The following is a 17,895-nucleotide window of genomic DNA, read 5'->3' as shown; positions in this document are numbered from 1 at the left end:
ACAATCTCCACTATGGCCTTCTATGCGGCCGGCGCAGTCCAGGTACGGTTTGCCACGAATCCCGACATCGCGTCATTGTGCCCCATGTTGATAGAGAATGTATAGAACGTCGCTTCTGTCACCACCGAGCTGTGGCCAACCATGTCCACTGTCTTGCGATCCTCCTGGCACGGCTTTGGGCGAAAGCCCATGGCTGCCGGCATCCGTCAGCTTCATACCTCACGATCATCTCCGTCTACCGTAATGGCAGGAGCGCATGTACGCAAATCCAAGTCCATCGCCCTCGTTCATCATACTGATATGAATATAGCAATGCGCGCAGCCTGCTCGTCCCGAATACTCCGAATCTGCTTCCTCGTCCACCGCCTGCGCTACTCCGTTTTCCAAGCTATCTTCGGGTTAGTAAAAAACAAAAGGCATCCGGCACAAGGCACAAGGCACAACTAACATCATACAGTATCGCGAGTCGGACTATGCAACCCTTTCGCTAGCGCTTCACCCTTCGCCTCCCTCAAGACACGTCAATACTCTACCATGTCTCGCAACGGCCCTCTATCGCACCTCCGTCAGCTCTCGAAGCCAGGAATGCTCGGATTGAATCTCGTACAACAACGCTCGCTCTTCGGTGGACCTTCGCATGAACAACTTGCTCGATTGGAACAGACTGCCAACAAGCACCCCAACAGCGCACCGTCCCAGGCTTCCTTCTACTCGGCACTTATGCGCGCCAACATGCCTCAAATCATCATCAACCGGTACAACACAGGCCTTTTCGCCACAAACGATGTCATAGACAAGCTTTACAATGAGGCCTTGACAAAGACTGGACAGCAAGGTGCTGTTCAGGAAGGACTTTCACCAGAAAAGCGTCAGGCCATCACTCAGGCTCTCGGAGCAAATGCCAACTCAGCCCAGGTCGCAAGAACCAAGGGTGGCAGTGGCGTTAAGACCGACCCTGTCTATGTTGTTGTCGAGGAGTCCTTGATGAACGTTATCTTCAAGTGGATCCGATGGATCTGCGGTTTCGCTCTGGCTGCCTACGTATCCCTGGTCCTGATTACGCTTTTCGTTGAGACTAGTGGTGTTCTCAAGAAGGTTGGTGGTGGCACTACTGCCGAGGTTCGTCCAGAGCAGCAGAACACCCGTTTCAGTGACGTCCACGGTTGCGACGAAGCCAAGGAAGAACTCCTCGATGTCGTCGACTTTCTTAAGAATCCAGACAAGTATAACAAACTCGGTGGAAGATTGCCCAAAGGTGTCCTCCTAGTTGGCCCTCCCGGTACTGGTAAAACCCTGCTTGCTCGTGCTTGCGCGGGCGAAGCTGGCGTCCCCTTCTTCTACATGTCTGGTTCTGAATTCGACGAAGTCTACGTTGGTGTCGGAGCGAAGCGCGTCCGCGAACTCTTTACTGCTGCTCGTTCCAAGGCGCCTGCCATCGTGTTCATCGACGAGTTGGATGCTGTAGGCGGAAAGCGAAAGTCCCGCGACGCCAACTACCACCGCCAAACTCTGAACCAGCTTCTCAATGATCTCGACGGTTTTGATCAAAGCACCGGTGTCATCTTCATTGCCGCAACGAACCACCCTGAACTTCTAGACCCAGCTCTTCTCCGCCCCGGACGTTTCGATCGCCATGTCCAGGTTGAGCTTCCTGACGTCAGTGGACGATTGGCCATTCTTAAGTATCATACCAAGAAGATTCGTCTTTCACCCGATATCGACCTCTCTTCCATTGCCCGCGGTACCCCTGGGTTTTCTGGTGCAGAGTTGGAGAACCTTGCAAACTCAGCAGCTATCCGCGCATCGAAGCTTCAGGCCAAGTTTGTGACCCTCAACGATATGGAATGGGCCAAGGACAAGATTACAATGGGTGCTGAGAAGAAGACACGCACAATTCCGCTCCAAGACAAGATCCACACTGCATACCACGAGGGTGGCCACGCACTTGTTGGTCTCTTCACCAAGGGCTTCAATGATGTTCACAAAGCAACCATTCTTCCCCGTGGACACGCTGCCGGTATTACATTCTTCCTTCCCCAGGAAGAGAACCACCACACCCGCAAGCAGTACATTCGTCAGCTCCAAGTAGCCATGGGTGGCAAGATGGCAGAGGAGATTGTCTTTGGTGCTGACAATGTAGCTGACGGTGCTTCCGGCGATATCCAGCAGGCCACTTCGCTAGCGTACAACATGGTCACAGCATGTGGATTCTCGGACAAGCTCGGTAATGTCGACTTCAAGTCCAACTACGAAATGGTCTCCCCCGAGACTAAGCGACTCATCGACGATGAAGTCCGACGTTTGATAGATGAGGCAAAGTTAAGCGCACGAGAGCTACTTCAATCGAAACGCACCGAGCTAGATCGTCTAGCCGATGCACTTGTTCAATATGAAACCCTGGACAAGCAAGAAATCCTTAAAGTCATCAAGGGCGAGGACCTCCCCGGTCGCCTAAAGGCTATGCCCGATTCCCCCATAAAGATACCAGACAACCCTCTTCCCACAGCTATATTGCCTCCACCGAGGGGCAACGGTGGCAATGGCTCGGGTCCCCCGGGCCCGCCGCTACCCGCATAGTTTCATCATGACTAAAGATGAGCAAAGGCAAGGGGGATATTAGTTGAAAAAAGAAAAATGCACATTTTAGCATGTATATTGCATGAATGGGGCGTGGAAACATGGTGGCGTTTGCAAAGCTTTTTTGCCCTCACTGTCTCTCTCTCCGCTTTTCCCCCTCCCTTCGTTTTTTATGAAAGCAAGGGTTATGAATGGTCTGTCTTCTTTTTTGGTAGTTTATTTTTTGTACAGTAACAAACTTTTGGGGGTTCTTTGGTAAGAAAGAACCTTTTATCCAAGTATGTGCGAGCTTTTTTTGGTAGCTGCACAGAAATGAGAATGAAAATATTAAATTGGCAAATAGTGTGTTTTTTGTTGTTGTTGTTGTTGTTGTGACTGTAAGGCTGATGGGGTATGAGAAAGCGTGATGTTGAGAAGTACGGAATATCACGTGATGGATTCAATGCTTGCAAATTTAGAATACAAGTCATGTTACTGTAGTGAATCCTGTCTGTTTCGCCAATCATTCAAGTCTTGAGCTTTTTTTTTCTTGGGTGCGAGGAATTGAAGTTGCGAAGAGGATTCAACTTGATATTCCAATCTACATATAGATAAGTTTATCAATTTCAATTTTTACACGTATACAGTCTATATGATTCCTCATCTGTGAGTGATCGTATGTCAATGTGAACTGTGTAATCTCCATCCTCTCCTCCACTCTCTCCACTCTCTCCCCCCCCCTTTCCGCGGAAAACAAATTGTTGCTACAATGCCGAATCTACAGACGCCTTGGCATTGCATAGCCGTATCTGACAGAATACATTTTGAAGGTTCTTTGATCTCCTGTATACAGATCGCTTGGAGTAAATGGCTAGGATGACGAAAGATGAGCAAGATGAAGATGTTCAGTCTGTGTAGATGAGGCCGAGCAACCTGTGTCCCTACAGCATGACTGTGGCTAGTGACAAGGTAGCCAGCCAGGCTTAATCTATTTCTACTACACCGGTCTGCGTGATTTGCGGGGGCGTCCTGTTGCAGTTTGGCATCAAATCGCACTCGAGTCAGTTGCGGTCTGGAGTCGTCTGTCGCAACCAGCCACACGCACAGCGCACCCTGTATATCGACCACAGTTTCTGAAACTGAGCGGGGTTGTTTTTGTCTGGTGGGGATAGATGGCCCCGAGGAATGGGGGTCAGCTGACGTCAGGATCCCTTTATGCTGGCTGGATTCCTGTCCACGTCTTTTTTTTCAGCTGCATCTGCAGTCTAGACTGGACACATGGGACTTTAGTCGAATACTAGACTCGTCGGCAGTTCGCAAGAAGCTCCCGGTACTTTGATGACTAACACGCATATTAATTTCCGGAGCTCTTGAGTCACACACCCCCGGTGCCACCTCCTACGCCATGTCTTGCACATTGTATGGTGTTGTACTCAGGCGTAGCGCGTTCTTGGCGTAAGCGTCGCGGGTAGTGCGCGTCGCGATGTTGCGAGGGGTAAGATACCTCTGTTGGAGGGCGTGTGAAACATTCTCATAGCCATGTCGGGTGAGCTGATGCCGACTCAGTGCGCAGTTCAGCTGAAGTGTGGTCGTCTCCACATAGCTGCCCCAAATTCGTAACTTTTGCAACGTAATCCTCATCTGACTTTGTCCACTCGCATCATTGGGCGGTAAATATGACGCGTGTTTCGAGTGTTGTTTCTTTGTTTGAGGGATTGATCATATGAGTAGTGTGAGCTGTTGGTGTTCAAATATAAACGAATCGTTCAAACGTAAAGGGCTCATGTCCAATCGGAAACTGTTCCTTCTGTCAGCATGCGTGGTTTCTGCGCCGGATTTACCGCAGATGGGCATGTTGCGAACCTCAGTGCGGTCGGGGGTGATATCGCTGGTAATCAGGTGCGGAGGTAGGCAAACTCACATGGGGATTGTGGGTTACCTGGTGTTGTGGCCCGAGTGATGAGCCATATCCATAGTCGTATGCGTTGGAGAGGTACTCATATGATTGTTGTGATAGATTCTGTGTTTGCTGGTGATATGATATGGGTGCTGGAGGCTCAGGACTGTAGTGGTACAACGATGGCTGTGGAGAGGTCTGGACAGGATGCTCAAATCCCAATGTCCAAGCCGGTGGCACGTTCCAGGCAGTGGTTGCTGGAGGAGGTGGCGGCGGAGAGTAGGGATTTGCGTTCCAGTTTGAAGAATAGACACCATATGCGTGTGATGCGGTACCATGTTGGCCACCAAAAGATGGGGTTGTGGTTGCCATGATAGGGGTCTGTGAAGCTTTACTCCTAGCTCCTGGAGAGCTAAGGCCACTGTTGGAAGGCATGGAAGGCATTTGGTAAGGCGATAAGCTTGATCCTATGGTGCTGTGGTTTCTTGAATGTGAGGGCGTATACGTTTCTTGTTGCTCGGGAGATGGCTCATGTCCCTGATGATCGTCTGTCTCATCACTGATCAACTGCTGGAGATATTGAAGCTTGCGTTTACGCTTTTCACCTGCGATAAGACAAGTCAGATGAGATACAAAGGCTATCCTCGAGAACAACTTACGGTAGTTACGCGAAGCGATCCTGTTTTGTTGCTTTCGGATCTCGCTATTGACCTTCTTCGGCTTTACGGTTGCCTCTGCGCTCTCTCCCGATTGCCTTGTCCTTTGGCGACCTCTTTGCGATGACTCTGGCGATAGTGTGGTACTAGGGGGATTCATGGCGCCAGCAAGTACGAATGGGAACCGGAGTATGGAGATGATGTGCACAAAATGTGCTGAAAAGGGCTTGCTTTTGAGCCGCTGATCAGTTTCCAAATGGACGTTGTAAGGTTACATTCGAGCAGCACAGAATCCCCTGGACATAACAATGGGGGCCACACTTGCTAAGCGAAACACGTCTGCAGCCTGCCTCTGCCATCAGGCCTTTTCTAAGCGCTGCTGAATAAACACGACCAAAATAGTAGCTGGACCAAATGACAGACAGAAGCAAGCAATGCAGATTGTGATCCTGCCGCCATCAACCTTAACCTTATTGTCGCCGCAATATGGTGAGATCGGATCATCAGAGACTTGGGGAACTGCATAGCACATGTTCTGGGGTCTTAGTCATGTTGGCCAGCCACGTTACAAGCTGTATGCCGGTTCGATGCCGCGTAGCCGTTCAATCAGTAAACGATCCGTGATTAGTTACTGCTGTATTGGGTACGCTAGGCGAGGGAAGCTGGAGTTTCGGATTGCTGAATCATCGCGGAAGAGCGACCCGAGCATGATCCGTCATGAAAGAGTGTCCACGTGAGCAGGCGAAGCCATGGTGGGTGACGTGGAGCATGTCGCCAGCAGCAGCAGGGCCGGACATACCGCCTGTGGGGAGGTGACGACAGATGGGATTTGTCACATGAATCGCGATGGGTGTGGAGAAGCGCATTGAAGCAGTGGGCACAAGTAGTGGAGGAAAAACGTTGAGCTACGAAGAGGCTATGTTTGTGGCGGTCTAAGGCCGTCAGCCACTAGTCCGCCATGGTAGTGGACTAGGTGATGCATAAGCAGGGGCAACACGAATCTCACTCCGCCTTTTCCAGCACCAAATAGCACAAAGCTGCGTGTACCTCAATGTCACATCAAAACAAGTCTTGATTGTTTTCTTCTTTGTCGTTGGACTTCGCCACGGAGACGGTGTCACCAGCGATCGGAATTAAGGTTGCGACCGGGCCGTTGGTAATCCTATCTAATCATCACAACCAAATATAGAACATGGTGGTAGCCTAGCCAGTCTAAGTGTTGCCGACGGGAAAGTCGATACAATCATGGGACGAGTACGGCTGCCTTGGATAACGGTGAGTCTTATCACATACTTGCTAACGCACCGTGAATCAACACTTATGATGTAGCACCAGGCATCGCCATCATGCCATTGGCCCAACAGTTATATGTAGGAACGCATGACGCGCATGTCATTGAATGCAAGCAGTTCGATCGTCTGTAACTGATGTGCCAGCGAATGTAGCATTGCCAAGACGAGTCGCGTGGATTTTATTTAACATACGAGTAGGTATTTTACAAGAGCGAGCATCCTCATCCAATCGTACGTATGTGAGTCAATATATAGAGTCACGGGGAAATGTTGCAGTGGTCGGCTTCGAGCGTTGTGTGGCTGAGCAATGGAGATTACAACTAAACATTGACAAATCATTCTGGGGTATATGCACTGGCTCTGTCAAACACCTGATGCAGGCATCGCTCGCCCCAATCCTTTCGGTTGTGGGCGGAACGGTCGCCACATGGTCGCCCATCTCCGCAAGAACGCCGCCGACCCGCCACCATGGTATCTTCGTATCCAGAGACGCCATAACCCAAAAACTGCAAACAAAACACTATTGGTTTACCAACACCACGGCAAGCCGATCTGCTCAACTTATCTCAGTCACCTCTTTCTTCTTCAGACTATAAGTCCGAACAATATTAGACAAGCTGGTTTTCGAGTGGCCTTCCGAGTCTGGGCTTGGACGGGTCAAACTTTGAGCTTCTTCCTCCGTCCTGCGTTGCTGTATCTGTGTTAGTGTCGTCTTGAGTGCAGAATACAACTGCTTGTTGTCGCTGGTATCGAGATCGACCCAGAAGGAATAGAAGAATAAACCTCGGTGATTGACGGTTTTGAGATGGCGCATGATGTACTGCCTCGCGGATACTTCGGGCTCGCTTTTACTGGGTGAGTAATCTGGGAAAAACTTCTCCAGAGGCGAGTGGGGCATCTTTCTGGTAAAGCGAGTGTAGTTGTTAAATATGATAATGATGGAAGAGGTTGAAAATCCGGGCTGACTGATCCAGCTTTCAAAGCTCCTGAATTCGTCCATCAAAAGAGACTCGTTCGGTTGGGTGGGACTCGGCTTGTCGTACAGGGATACATCAATGGTGTACATGAGTGCAGCCGCTCCCTCAAGCTGATGGAACCAGCGCTCCCGGAATTGATCAGGAAAACCCTCCTTGACGTTGAAAAGGTGAATATCCAGTTCATCCCAGTTGAAGCGCAGCTCCTTGATGCCGCGCATAGATTGGTTCAAGCGAATGATATCTGCTTCTGTAGGAACGTAATCTGGATCAGCTATGCGGGCGACTTCTTGCGCAAAGTAGGGTGCATATTGGGGGAAGTCAATCTCGAAGTTGTGGTCGTACAATTTAGAAAACTGTGGACTCGACCAGAGGCCATCAATGGCCTTGGCCGCATCTGGTGTGATGCCCTCATTACCAGCCTCCAGTTCGTTGAGTAGGGTAGCGAAATGCTGGTTCAGCTCGGACGGCAGGGATACACCAGTGTCTTTGAGCAAGTCGGCCATGGATTGCATGAGAGAGTAGACCACTTGGATGATCTGACACCGGTGCTTGATGCGTTCACTGGCAGGTTGATGGCCCTCTGCATATAGCATCTTCAATTGGTGCATCAAAAGATCCTTACCACTGTTGATCTTCCCTACGAGGACGAGCTTGGTCTCATGACGGAGATTAGTGGCTTCTCTTTGCAGCGCACGGTCGATTGCTTCTGATCGATTGATTGCTTCGACGTGCTCGTAGTTTGCATCGCTGGGCGAAACGTTCCTGTCGAGTGAATTTTGAGCAGACTTTTTGTTGAACAAGAACTTTAGCCACTGGACGAAGGATGACAGCTGCGTAAGTCCTGCTATGCAGCCGCTATTCCATCTTGAGGACTGTGAAAGTAGTTTGAGATTTGCAACGTCCTCTTGCCTGATTTGGCGACTTTTGTAGAGCAGAATCTTTCGTTGCGCCTGTGCTGTGCTGTTGCTTGTTAGGAATCTGATACGTCAGAGGCTGGCTGGTCAAATATCTCACCAGTGACATGCCGCAAGTAGTAGGTTCACAGCATCATTTTGCCTTTGCGCAACCGTCTGCAGTCGGCCCATGGTCCTGCTAGCAAGCGCATACTTTAGCTTGGCTGCAAAATCGGAGGCACGCAAGTCTGATTGCTGAAAGGTCTTGATGAGCGAATTCACATAGCGTGAAAGCTCATCGGACGAGTGGGTGAGCATATCCAAGTCCGTAAGCAGCTGCGGATGCAGGTCATTGCCACTGCTGTCAAGCCAGTCCTGTATGCTTCCATATGTGGATTTCAGAGCTGTCAGCTGCGCAATAAGATTAATGGGCGACCCATTGCCATCTTTGCGGCGGTTGTGAATTTGGCGCAAGCCGTCAATGTCGTACCGGAGCCGATCGCGAAGTGCACCGATAGCGCTGATCAATGCGAAGACGTTCTTCTCGTCGGCCACCATGGCTGTCGTGGCCTGGCCTGGTCGTGTTGCAAAGCAATCGTCGTCAGTCTGGTCAGAGCGGTTGGTTCAAACGAGCACGAATGTGAATGGCAAGAGTGTTTGCGACTGGCAAACCGGGCGCGCGGAGGCTGGCAGCAGGGGGGTTAAAGTTGGCACTTGTAAGCCGTCGTCACGACACCTCATGCAAAGGGCCAGTCCCAGGTCCGCAGATGGTGATTGCTGAGAATAGAGAAAACGACTGCGCCCGACAGAGACCGACGATATACCGCAGGCAGTCCAGGTGCGGGGCTGTCACGTTTGTTCTTCATAAATGGCAGTGCAGTTCGTCTACAGGGGATGCTTGGCAAGGACCCGAGTCGGACATTGAAGCGACTTGGTTGATCAGACATCGATAGCCCGGATGTCGCTCTGCGAGCGGCTGTTTGGCGCGTCTTAATGCCAGGGACGCGTTAATCGGTTACGGCTCGGGCTGGTAGCGTGGCGGCCAAGGCGGTTTCGCCCTGTCATGACCGGGTGCTGATAAGTAGTGCTGGGGGTGCATTCCGACGGCTAATTGAAGCAAGGCTACCAAGGGGGGAGCACGGCCGGGGATCGGGTGCCATAACGTGGTTGCTGGGAACAACGTGGGTGAGATGACGTGGGCTTGAAACGTGAAGTCGCAGTATATGAGTGGAGGTCAAGAGGAGACAGTCAAAGAGCGAACTTGCCCATCCTTCCCTCCTGGCCCGTGACTCACCGGCTACTAGTGCAAACGCCTGCCTGCCAAGCCAGCTTCTTGTCGTCATCCTACGCTGCACAACTCATTTTTTAACCACCAGCAATCATGCTCATCACCGGCCCTAGCAAGTTATTACAAGGCCCGACCGCCCCATCGCTAGGACCATATATTTTTCACCCATGAAACCCGCCGCCGGACACACCATGGCGGCTTTAAACACACTCCCAAATGAGATCCTCTCGCTGATCACGCGACATCTTGACCGTCCCAAAGATGTCCTCAATCTCTCGCTAGTATGTCGTCGTCTGGGCGACTTTGCAAAGCTAGACGGATGGAAAGCCTTGCTCAAAGGCCGATTTGGCTTTGGCGGGCTCGACTCAGATGCTCGTGTCGCCGTCCATGGCCTCACAACACTATACCGTAACTGGAACCGCAAAGGCTTCATCGCAGCATACTTGGAGCCTACAAGAAATACAACGAGTCTCAATACCTGGCGACCTGAGAGGTGGAGACCTCCACAGGGGCAGACTATGGGCTATCAACCCAGCATCGACAGCTATGAAGAGATGTATGGTGGGTGGGGAGAGCGACGAGAAGTACTGGCATGGTCTGCGGGCACGCAAATCATTTTGAGGACAAAAGAAGCTGGTGCAAACGTAGAGAAAATCAGGCAACGCGAACAGGATCTGGAAGAGGCACCTGATCAGACGTGGTCTTACGACTCCTTCAAACACCTAAACACGTGGTTTACATACAGAATCCCCGACAGTTTTGAAGGACGCGATGATATCACCCGACTGAAGCTGCTCCGGCCGCATCAGCGGAATTTGGCTTGCGAAGACATGGTCTTCGGGACTGCATCAGGTGAACTGTCGCTGCTTAGTGTCAGCCCTGGCATAGAAGAAACGCTGGTACAACAGTACGAAACTGGCCGCAGAGGTATTAATGGTCTTTCGGTGTCTTCTTCAAGCGCACCCATGGTGGCAGCTGCACTAGCAGACTCGTCGTTAGCGTTGTATGCTATAGATCGCGACCACACGTTGCATGAAAAGATCAAACCCGCCTCCGAAGTCAAGACGACATCGGCAGGCACAGATGTTGGCGGGCTATGGTCTTGCGAGTTCCTGTCCAATGACAAGATCGCCATAGCCCGGAAAGCACACGTAGAACCAATCGAGGTATACCATATTGGCCCTGACGGCCTCATGCCTGTGCCCCTTCGCAGCTTTAATATTGTCACCGACAACGCAGCCACTTCGCGCTCTATGTCAGTTTACTCAATACTGCCCATACCAAGCACATTACACGGTAGCTCGGACGGAGGCAACACATTCCTCTCCGGCGGCTACGACGGCCTTATCCGCCTGCACGACCTGCGCTCTCCCCGCGGTTTCGAGCAGATATACAGAGACCCAACCGACACCTCCCCAATCTACTCCCTCGCTGCTCAGGGCACACAACGCATCGTAGCAGGCGTAGCCGTCCACAGCATGATCAAAGTCTTCGACCTCCGCCTTTCAGGCTCCCGCACCTACACCACCATCCCCTTGTCCACCCCCAAAAAGCCATCCAAGCCCCAGGCCTCCACTCCTATCGCCAGCGACACCAATTTCTCCTCAGTAACGACAATATCAGAAGGATGGAACCTCTACCTTCACCCCCGCGAACCCCCACCCCCAACCGCCTACCGCCACGACTTCTCCTCTCTCCGCCAAGAATCCCCCGTCTATACCCTATCCATCCCCTCGCCCACATCTCCGTACCTCTATGCAGGCACCGAAGGCGCAGTCCACAGCCTAACCTTCCACGGCATCGCAGATCCGTACCCAGACCCCCTACTCGCTTCGTCGCTCGTCCACTTCCGCAACTCAGACATGATCGATCCGCGGCCGTCGTACAATGCGACGGGCACGGCGCTCGTGCTGGGCATGTACGAACAGGGTACTGACGAGTGTATTGGCATGGAGTTGATGGTGCAGGATGGGATTACGGGGAGGGCGGTCAGGAGGAGGGCCGAGGTGCCGGGGAGGACCGTGGATGAGCGCTGGATCGATCTTAAGGAGAGAGAGGAGATGTGGGTTAGGGGCGAGGTGGTGCCTAGAGGGCATCAGGCGCGGGTGCCAGGTCAGAGACGGGGGAGGGGAGGAAGGGGGAGAGGGAGAGGAAGAGGCGCATAGAGAGAAGAGGTTTTGGGTTATTTGTATCACTTGGTATTATTGAGTAACTTTGAGCAAGATATTCAAAGCGAGTATGATAGGAGCTGAAGAAATGTGATGTGATACTCTGAATTACAATGCAATACTACCTACGCTTTAGACTTATGCAACAGTATCCGACTCCGTATGCGCCAACAAGCCCGTACTCTCATCCCTTCCATGTCCAACCGTCATCCACACCCTGCCCTCACTCTCGCCATGCCTCCACCCCTGCACCCTCCTCGCAACATCAAATCCCCAATGCCATGCGAGCCCCGCCACAAAGCCGACAGCATCGTTCTTGAAAGTAAGCAGCGCCGCAACCGTAACCAGCATAACCGTCCATCTCTCCTTCCTGTCCCGCTCATCCAGCTCCCTCACCCTCTTGCCATCCCAGGTGAGATCCCGCTCCAGCACACGCAAGTCCCGCGCATCGGTATTCACGCTCTCGCCTACTTTTGCGAGTTCCAGACCAGCAGCGAGGACCAGGACACCGAGCAGAGATTTAGGGATATTAGCGAGAAGTGTGATGATAGAAGGTGATTTCCAAAAAGCGATGAGACCTAGTGTGAATTTCAGAGAGCCGAGTAAAATAACGCTTGAGCCGCTGCGGGCGCCGAAGCGGTATTGACCGGCGAGGCCGCCGGATCCGTGGCAGGCGGGCATGGCGCCGAACCAGCAGCCTACAAGGTTGATTGCGGCGACTGAGACGCCGAGTTCCGTCACGGTGGGGGCGATGGGGTAAGGTGGGGAAGGAAAGAAATCAGCTGCTAGGGCTGAAGCAGCGATGACGGAATTGAGAATTGTGAGGGGGAACTGGCCGAGCGAAGCAGTTGAGATTGCGGTCCAGAAGTCGTGGCTTGAAGGGTGGAGAATGGGGATTGCTGCTTCGGGTACTGTGATGTCTGCGTCCTGGGGCGATGCTAGGGAGAGAATGATGCCGGTTGTGAAGACAATCATTGCATATGGCATGCGGGGATATGCAAAGGTGCAGAGGAGCAAGAGGACTGCTGCGAGGGCCCAGAGGAGATTGTCACCCCACCATGGGCCGGTCCAAGTCAGTGGGAGAAGCATGTTTGATCCAGCACTGAGGCATAGAGAGAGTCCAGCTCCAACTTGGATGCCTTTGACAACTGGAATGGGCGTCACGCGGTTTGCCCAGTTGAGCAGACCTGTGACGCTGAAGAAGCCTACCAATGCTGCTACCACTATCCCGGCTGCTGCGTTCTCGTTGAGGGAAAACTTGCGTGCAATGGCTACTGCGGCAATGGCTTTCATGGGTTGAACCGGAAGAGGTAGACCAAAGGAAAGGCCCGTGAGGATGTTGGCCGCTCCAGTGAAGAGTAGTGTGGAGGGTAACGATATCGAATTCGATATAACCAGTGCAGTCATGAGCGGTAGTAACGTCCCCAGGTCTCCGAGCGAGCCAGACAGCTCAGCAAGCGGCTGTAACCGCAAAGTGTCGACATTATGAGTTTGCGTGCGGCGGAATCTCCGCAGCGAGTTTTGTAGATAAGACATCTGATCAAGCAAAGCCACGGCCCAAAAATAGCAACAACGAAGACGCTCAAAGAACAAGAAGGAAAATGCAGGAGGAGAAAGTTCTAAGGAGGAAAAGAAGTTGAAGAGACGCGTGGATCTAGGACAACATGGTAACGGAGGAGGCTTTGGAACAAAGTTGACATAAAGGTGGGATGGAGAGAGCCAAAAGACGCGGCAAGCGGGTCCCGGATGCTGACTCGTGGTTGGATAATGCACGACGTCACGGGCCCTTGTTTGCTACAAGTCTCGTGCGCCTCCGATCCTCCACCAGCGTTTTTTTTTGGCTGCAGGGAAAGCGGGAAGTCGGCTCAAACGAGCTAAAGACAGTCTATCACGAGCAATTGGCTTGCAAGGCCTGGTGTTGGAGCAGGGAGGACCAAGTCGATATACCCTGTGTTCAAGGCATGGTGGTGCGGGTAAAGCTAGCCTGAGCGTTGCTCATTGGCGCTAGTGGGATAGTAAGAGGCGGGTTTGAACTATCGGAGAGGTTTGAGCGACATGTTTTGATCCCTAGCTGGGCGACTAACTCCTACTTTGGGCGTTCTACCGTGGGTTGCGGTGAGGGTTATCGACCAGATGTCTATTGTTTTGCGGGGTTTAGCAAGAATCGGTGAGAGGCTTGGCCGGGCGCAATGACCGGGCGCAAGGCGGAGGCGGCCTGTGGTATTGGACAAGAAGCAGCTCTGGCAGTGGTTCGAGCAGAGACATGGCTGCATCTGGGCACCATACAATTGGAATCAATGGGTATGAGGGGCACGAGGGGGAACGTGAAGGGGGCACCGAGGGGTGGGTGGACGTGACAGCGGCATGCAATGCTTATTCGTCGACATGGCTGCACGGGTGGGCTGGGCGATCCGAGACGATGGATTGCTCGAAAAAGGGCACGAAGGGGAAGAGCAATCCACAGTTATCCTGATAATTGCCTAATCCAGTATCTTCGACGGCACATGGCGGACTTGGGGGGCGCTTTCAACGGCACACTTGCGGCCTCTATTTGGGTGTCCGGTTACAGGGGACGAGGGGCACCGAAGGGCACCCGTGATCCATGGGTCTTTACAAAATTGCCCCTTTGAGGCACACTCGTATTTTGTGGCTGCATGCGCCTAGCCTGGCTTTTGTTACAAAAAAGTACACCTACATGTCTATGCTTTGGTGCAGATGCTTTTTGCGCCGTCTACCAAGGAGTTGGATATGAATTGATAGGCCATGTACAGGCCCCTCCTGGAGAATACGCAACTCTTTTTTTTTCCCATAAACTCGTAATACTGATAGCATTTTTGTCCACAGTTATTGAACATTGTGTATCCTACTGTCTGTGTACATTTACAAACTCTGCATTCGTATCCAGTCCAGATTGACAGCCCACTGCCTCTACGCAAGCCGACATCCGCATAGTTTTGGGATATGACACATGAAGAAAACCATGATCACTCAGCCGAGCACACAGGTATCTATTCTAGGTCGTCCCTAGGCGCTCGGCAAACCTTCCACAGCCCCAGACGGATGAACGTACACCTAGTGGTGGGGGTGGGGCAACCCTCGCGACGTCATGTTCAAGCTCGAAGGAAGCTCCACCAGACCTCAGTAAAACGCGGACATCTGTCGTCCGACCACCAAATATAAAAACAACCTCTATATTCTTCCGAAATGTAGACTTTACTCAGAAAATTCCGGGAAAAAGACAATTCCTTTCTTCTTAAAACATCTGCCCAATCCATACTACACCAAAATGGCTGGAGACGGAGAAGACCGCGCAGCGCTCGTCAACAGACAACTGCCAGAAATGACACTGTCAACAGCGGATAATCCTCTTACTGCGCCTCAGCCGCCACCAGAGGGGCTAACTGCAGCACAAAGAGCCCAGTACAGGTTTCAAGTCAAGGGCAATGCAATCAGTACGTCTCCATCTACTCACTATACAACCACATCCCCCTAACACACACCCCAAGTCACCGGCGGCACCGGCACCCTCGCCCTCGAAGCCGCCCGCGCCCTCCTCGAACACGGCGCAACGGGCCTCGCCCTCTGGGACCTAAACCCCGACACCGCCTTCTCCCACCTCAAAACACTGCACACCCAATTCCCGCACGCCCGCATCCTCACCATGGCCGTCGACGTCCGCTCCGACACGGCCATCGCCGCCGCCCTAACCGACACCCTCAAAGTCCTCGGCTCAATCTCCACACTCCTCTGCTTCGCCGGTGTAGTCGGCTGCACCCACGCCATCGACATGACCGCCGACGAATGGCGCAGAACCCACGACGTGAATCTCACCGGCTCCTTTCTCTGCGCCCAAGCCATCGCGCGCCAGCTCCGCGACCAAGGCACAGGCGGCAGTATCGTCTTCACGGCTAGCATATCGGCCCACCATACAAACTTCCCGCAGCCACAGGCTGCCTATAATTCGTCTAAGACGGCGCTGCTCTCGCTGGCGAAGAGTCTGGCGGCGGAGTGGAGTAGCTTTGGGATTAGAGTTAATTGTGTGAGTCCCGGGTACATGGATACGATTTTGAATGAGGGTGAGGGGCTCGAGAGGGCGAGGACGAGTTGGAATGCTAGGAATCCGATGGGGAGGATGGGGCATCCCTGGGAGATTACGGGGGCAGTGGTGTTGCTGTGTAGTTCGGCGGGGAGGTATATTAATGGGACGGATATTATTGTGGATGGTGGGGCTATGGTGTTTTAGGGTATGGATAGGGGGACATGAGTGGCAAGCAGAGCTTCGATAGGCCTGCAGTTTGTGTTAGTGCATGAGCATTCAAATGGCATATGGCGTTGATGTATGAACTGTTCAAGTCAGTGTTCTTGCCAATAACACGTATGAGTATTTCTGAGCTGCTGCCAAGGCTATGAATCGTCAGAGAGCTACGGCTACGTGCGGACGGCAACTTCCTATTTCTTCTTCTCTTCCTCTTCCTCTTCCTCATCACTATCTTCGTCTTCATCCTCATCTTCTTCATCGTCGTCGTCGTCATCATCATCGTCCTCTTCGTCAGATACTTCTTGCCCAAGAGCTTTGAGACGTTCCTGTCATCGTTAGCATAGTCCATATCCAGCCTCAAATTACAACATACCTTGTCTTTGCTCCTCTTCTCTTCAAGATCACTGAGTACCATGATGAGATCTTCCAACTCGGTCGTCTTCTCCTTTTCATTCTCTTGGGCTTTGCGTAGCTTCTCTTGCAGCTCTTTGATTTCCTTCTCCTTTGTCGATTTTGCGCCCGACTCGGCCTTCCGCAGCTTCTCCTCGGCGTCCTTGACCTTCCATGTTTGGTCTTGTACCTTGGTCTTGAGATCTTGGTTCTCTTTGTTGAGTTTGTCGACGCTCGACTGGAGAGCATCCTTTTCTAATTTGAACTGCTTGAGGCTTGCTTCCTTTTCTTCCTCGAGTCGCTTGACCTGTACCTCCTTTTCGTCCTTTAGTTGCTTGGTCTGCGCTTCCTTGTCCTCCTTCAGCTTCTTAATCTGCGCTTCCTTTTCTTCCATGAGTTTCTTGGTCTCACCCTCGCTCTTTTGGGCTTGCGATTGCGCATTACGCAGGGTTTCTGTGATACTAGCTACTTCACCACGTGCCTGGTTCAGTGATTGCTCAAGGCTGCGAATCTTTTCCGAAGCCTCTTGCCGAGCTTTGTCTAAGGCAGCCAGTCGACTTTCCAACTCAGCTTGTGTTCTGTTTGCATCAAGCAGTTGCCCGTCATATTCTTGCTTGAGCTTTGCGACGGCAATGTTTGCATCTTTGGTGGCTTTTTGCAGCTTGTTGTTGAGCGCAACAATTTGGAGGTTGTACCTGTTTTCCGTCTCAAGTACAGTTTGTCGGTGCTCGCGATCTTTGTTCGCGATTTCCTTGTCAAGGTCATCGTGCAATTTGTCGTTGATGCGTTTTAGCGTATTTCTTTGCTCTTCCGCTGCTTGCTGTGTCTTACGGTGCTCGGCTTGTTCGTTGTTTATTTTTTGCTCTAGAGTCATGAGCTGTGCCTGAAGCTCTTGGATGGTCTGCTCCTTTTCATCTCTTTCGCCACGTAACGCATCAACTACATCTCGATCAACGCCATCATGCGACTGATGCTGCTCAATGTTCGGATTTCGGTCAATCGCTCGAGACAAGCGACTAAAGTTGTCTTTCAAAAAGTCTATAAAGGTCTCGTCAAAGAACACGTCAGGTAAACTGCTGCCACCTCCGCCATTGCGAGGTAATACCTCAAAGTCGCGCACAAGAGGGTGGTGTCGCAATCCCGTGATGGCGTCGAGGTACTTGTCGCGACCGAGCTTTGAGATGAGTATTGGCTGGAGTTCGCGTCGCGGTACTGGCGAATCCCTTGTTGAGAATTCATACACGACGCCCAACAGTGCTGCACACAGACCTCTGATCAGCACACGATCCTCTCCCGGTGTCAACACAGCCTGGACCAAGCTTTGTAAACTGCTAGCTTCTGCTAAGAAATCATCTACTGCCGAAGCGTCTTCAAAGAGCCAGCCTAGCAAAAGCATCAGGTAGGCGACTGAGATGCGCTCGTCTTCACCGAGCTGCAGACTTGCAATCAGGTTTGCAGTCAACGTCTGTATACATGTGACAACCTCCTCGCCACTTTCCGCGTCGCCTTCTTTGACTTGC

General features: G+C 52.1%; 8 protein-coding genes across 8 annotated transcripts; 3 read left to right on the top strand and 5 right to left on the bottom strand.

The window, feature by feature from the left end:
* Nucleotides 1-12: 12 nt before the first annotated feature.
* Nucleotides 13-2,577, top strand: COCCADRAFT_3573 (uncharacterized protein; the record flags this gene model as incomplete). The annotated part of the gene is made up of 4 exons (XM_007712304.1): nt 13-42; nt 106-258; nt 311-398; nt 458-2,577. The coding sequence occupies 4 exons, from the start codon at nt 13-15 to the stop codon at nt 2,575-2,577; spliced, it is 2,391 nt and encodes a 796-aa protein (XP_007710494.1).
* A 130-nt stretch (nt 2,578-2,707) lies between these two features.
* On the bottom strand, nt 2,708-2,956 carry COCCADRAFT_91590 (uncharacterized protein; the record flags this gene model as incomplete). The annotated part of the gene is made up of 1 exon (XM_007712342.1): nt 2,708-2,956. A coding segment is annotated over one exon (249 nt), but the record flags the coding sequence as incomplete, so codon positions are not given.
* Nucleotides 2,957-4,303: 1,347 nt separating this feature from the next.
* COCCADRAFT_91577 (uncharacterized protein) lies at nt 4,304-5,269 on the bottom strand (the record flags this gene model as incomplete). The annotated part of the gene is made up of 3 exons (XM_007712341.1): nt 4,304-4,354; nt 4,478-5,058; nt 5,113-5,269. The coding sequence occupies 3 exons, from the start codon at nt 5,267-5,269 to the stop codon at nt 4,304-4,306; spliced, it is 789 nt and encodes a 262-aa protein (XP_007710531.1).
* Nucleotides 5,270-6,957: 1,688 nt separating this feature from the next.
* Nucleotides 6,958-8,829, bottom strand: COCCADRAFT_3571 (uncharacterized protein; the record flags this gene model as incomplete). Its single annotated transcript, XM_007712303.1, has 2 exons — nt 6,958-8,338; nt 8,393-8,829. 2 exons carry the CDS (start codon nt 8,827-8,829, stop codon nt 6,958-6,960), a joined length of 1,818 nt encoding a protein of 605 aa, XP_007710493.1.
* Nucleotides 8,830-9,750: 921 nt separating this feature from the next.
* Nucleotides 9,751-11,724, top strand: COCCADRAFT_35278 (uncharacterized protein; the record flags this gene model as incomplete). The annotated part of the gene is made up of 1 exon (XM_007712340.1): nt 9,751-11,724. The coding sequence occupies one exon, from the start codon at nt 9,751-9,753 to the stop codon at nt 11,722-11,724; it is 1,974 nt and encodes a 657-aa protein (XP_007710530.1).
* Nucleotides 11,725-11,865: 141 nt separating this feature from the next.
* On the bottom strand, nt 11,866-13,263 carry COCCADRAFT_91569 (uncharacterized protein; the record flags this gene model as incomplete). Its single annotated transcript, XM_007712339.1, has 1 exon — nt 11,866-13,263. The coding sequence occupies one exon, from the start codon at nt 13,261-13,263 to the stop codon at nt 11,866-11,868; it is 1,398 nt and encodes a 465-aa protein (XP_007710529.1).
* Nucleotides 13,264-15,013: 1,750 nt separating this feature from the next.
* On the top strand, nt 15,014-15,970 carry COCCADRAFT_3568 (uncharacterized protein; the record flags this gene model as incomplete). The annotated part of the gene is made up of 2 exons (XM_007712302.1): nt 15,014-15,179; nt 15,234-15,970. The coding sequence occupies 2 exons, from the start codon at nt 15,014-15,016 to the stop codon at nt 15,968-15,970; spliced, it is 903 nt and encodes a 300-aa protein (XP_007710492.1).
* On the bottom strand, nt 15,957-16,624 carry COCCADRAFT_91572 (uncharacterized protein; the record flags this gene model as incomplete). The annotated part of the gene is made up of 2 exons (XM_007712338.1): nt 15,957-16,311; nt 16,359-16,624. 2 exons carry the CDS (start codon nt 16,622-16,624, stop codon nt 15,957-15,959), a joined length of 621 nt encoding a protein of 206 aa, XP_007710528.1.
* Between the last annotated feature and the right edge of the window lie 1,271 nt (nt 16,625-17,895).

This window comes from Bipolaris zeicola (assembly GCF_000523435.1).
Source record: "Bipolaris zeicola 26-R-13 unplaced genomic scaffold scaffold_42, whole genome shotgun sequence".
Lineage (NCBI taxonomy): Eukaryota > Fungi > Ascomycota > Dothideomycetes > Pleosporales > Pleosporaceae > Bipolaris > Bipolaris zeicola.
The sequence above is the reverse complement of the archived record's forward strand: the minus strand, read 5'-3'. Positions and strand labels throughout refer to the sequence as shown.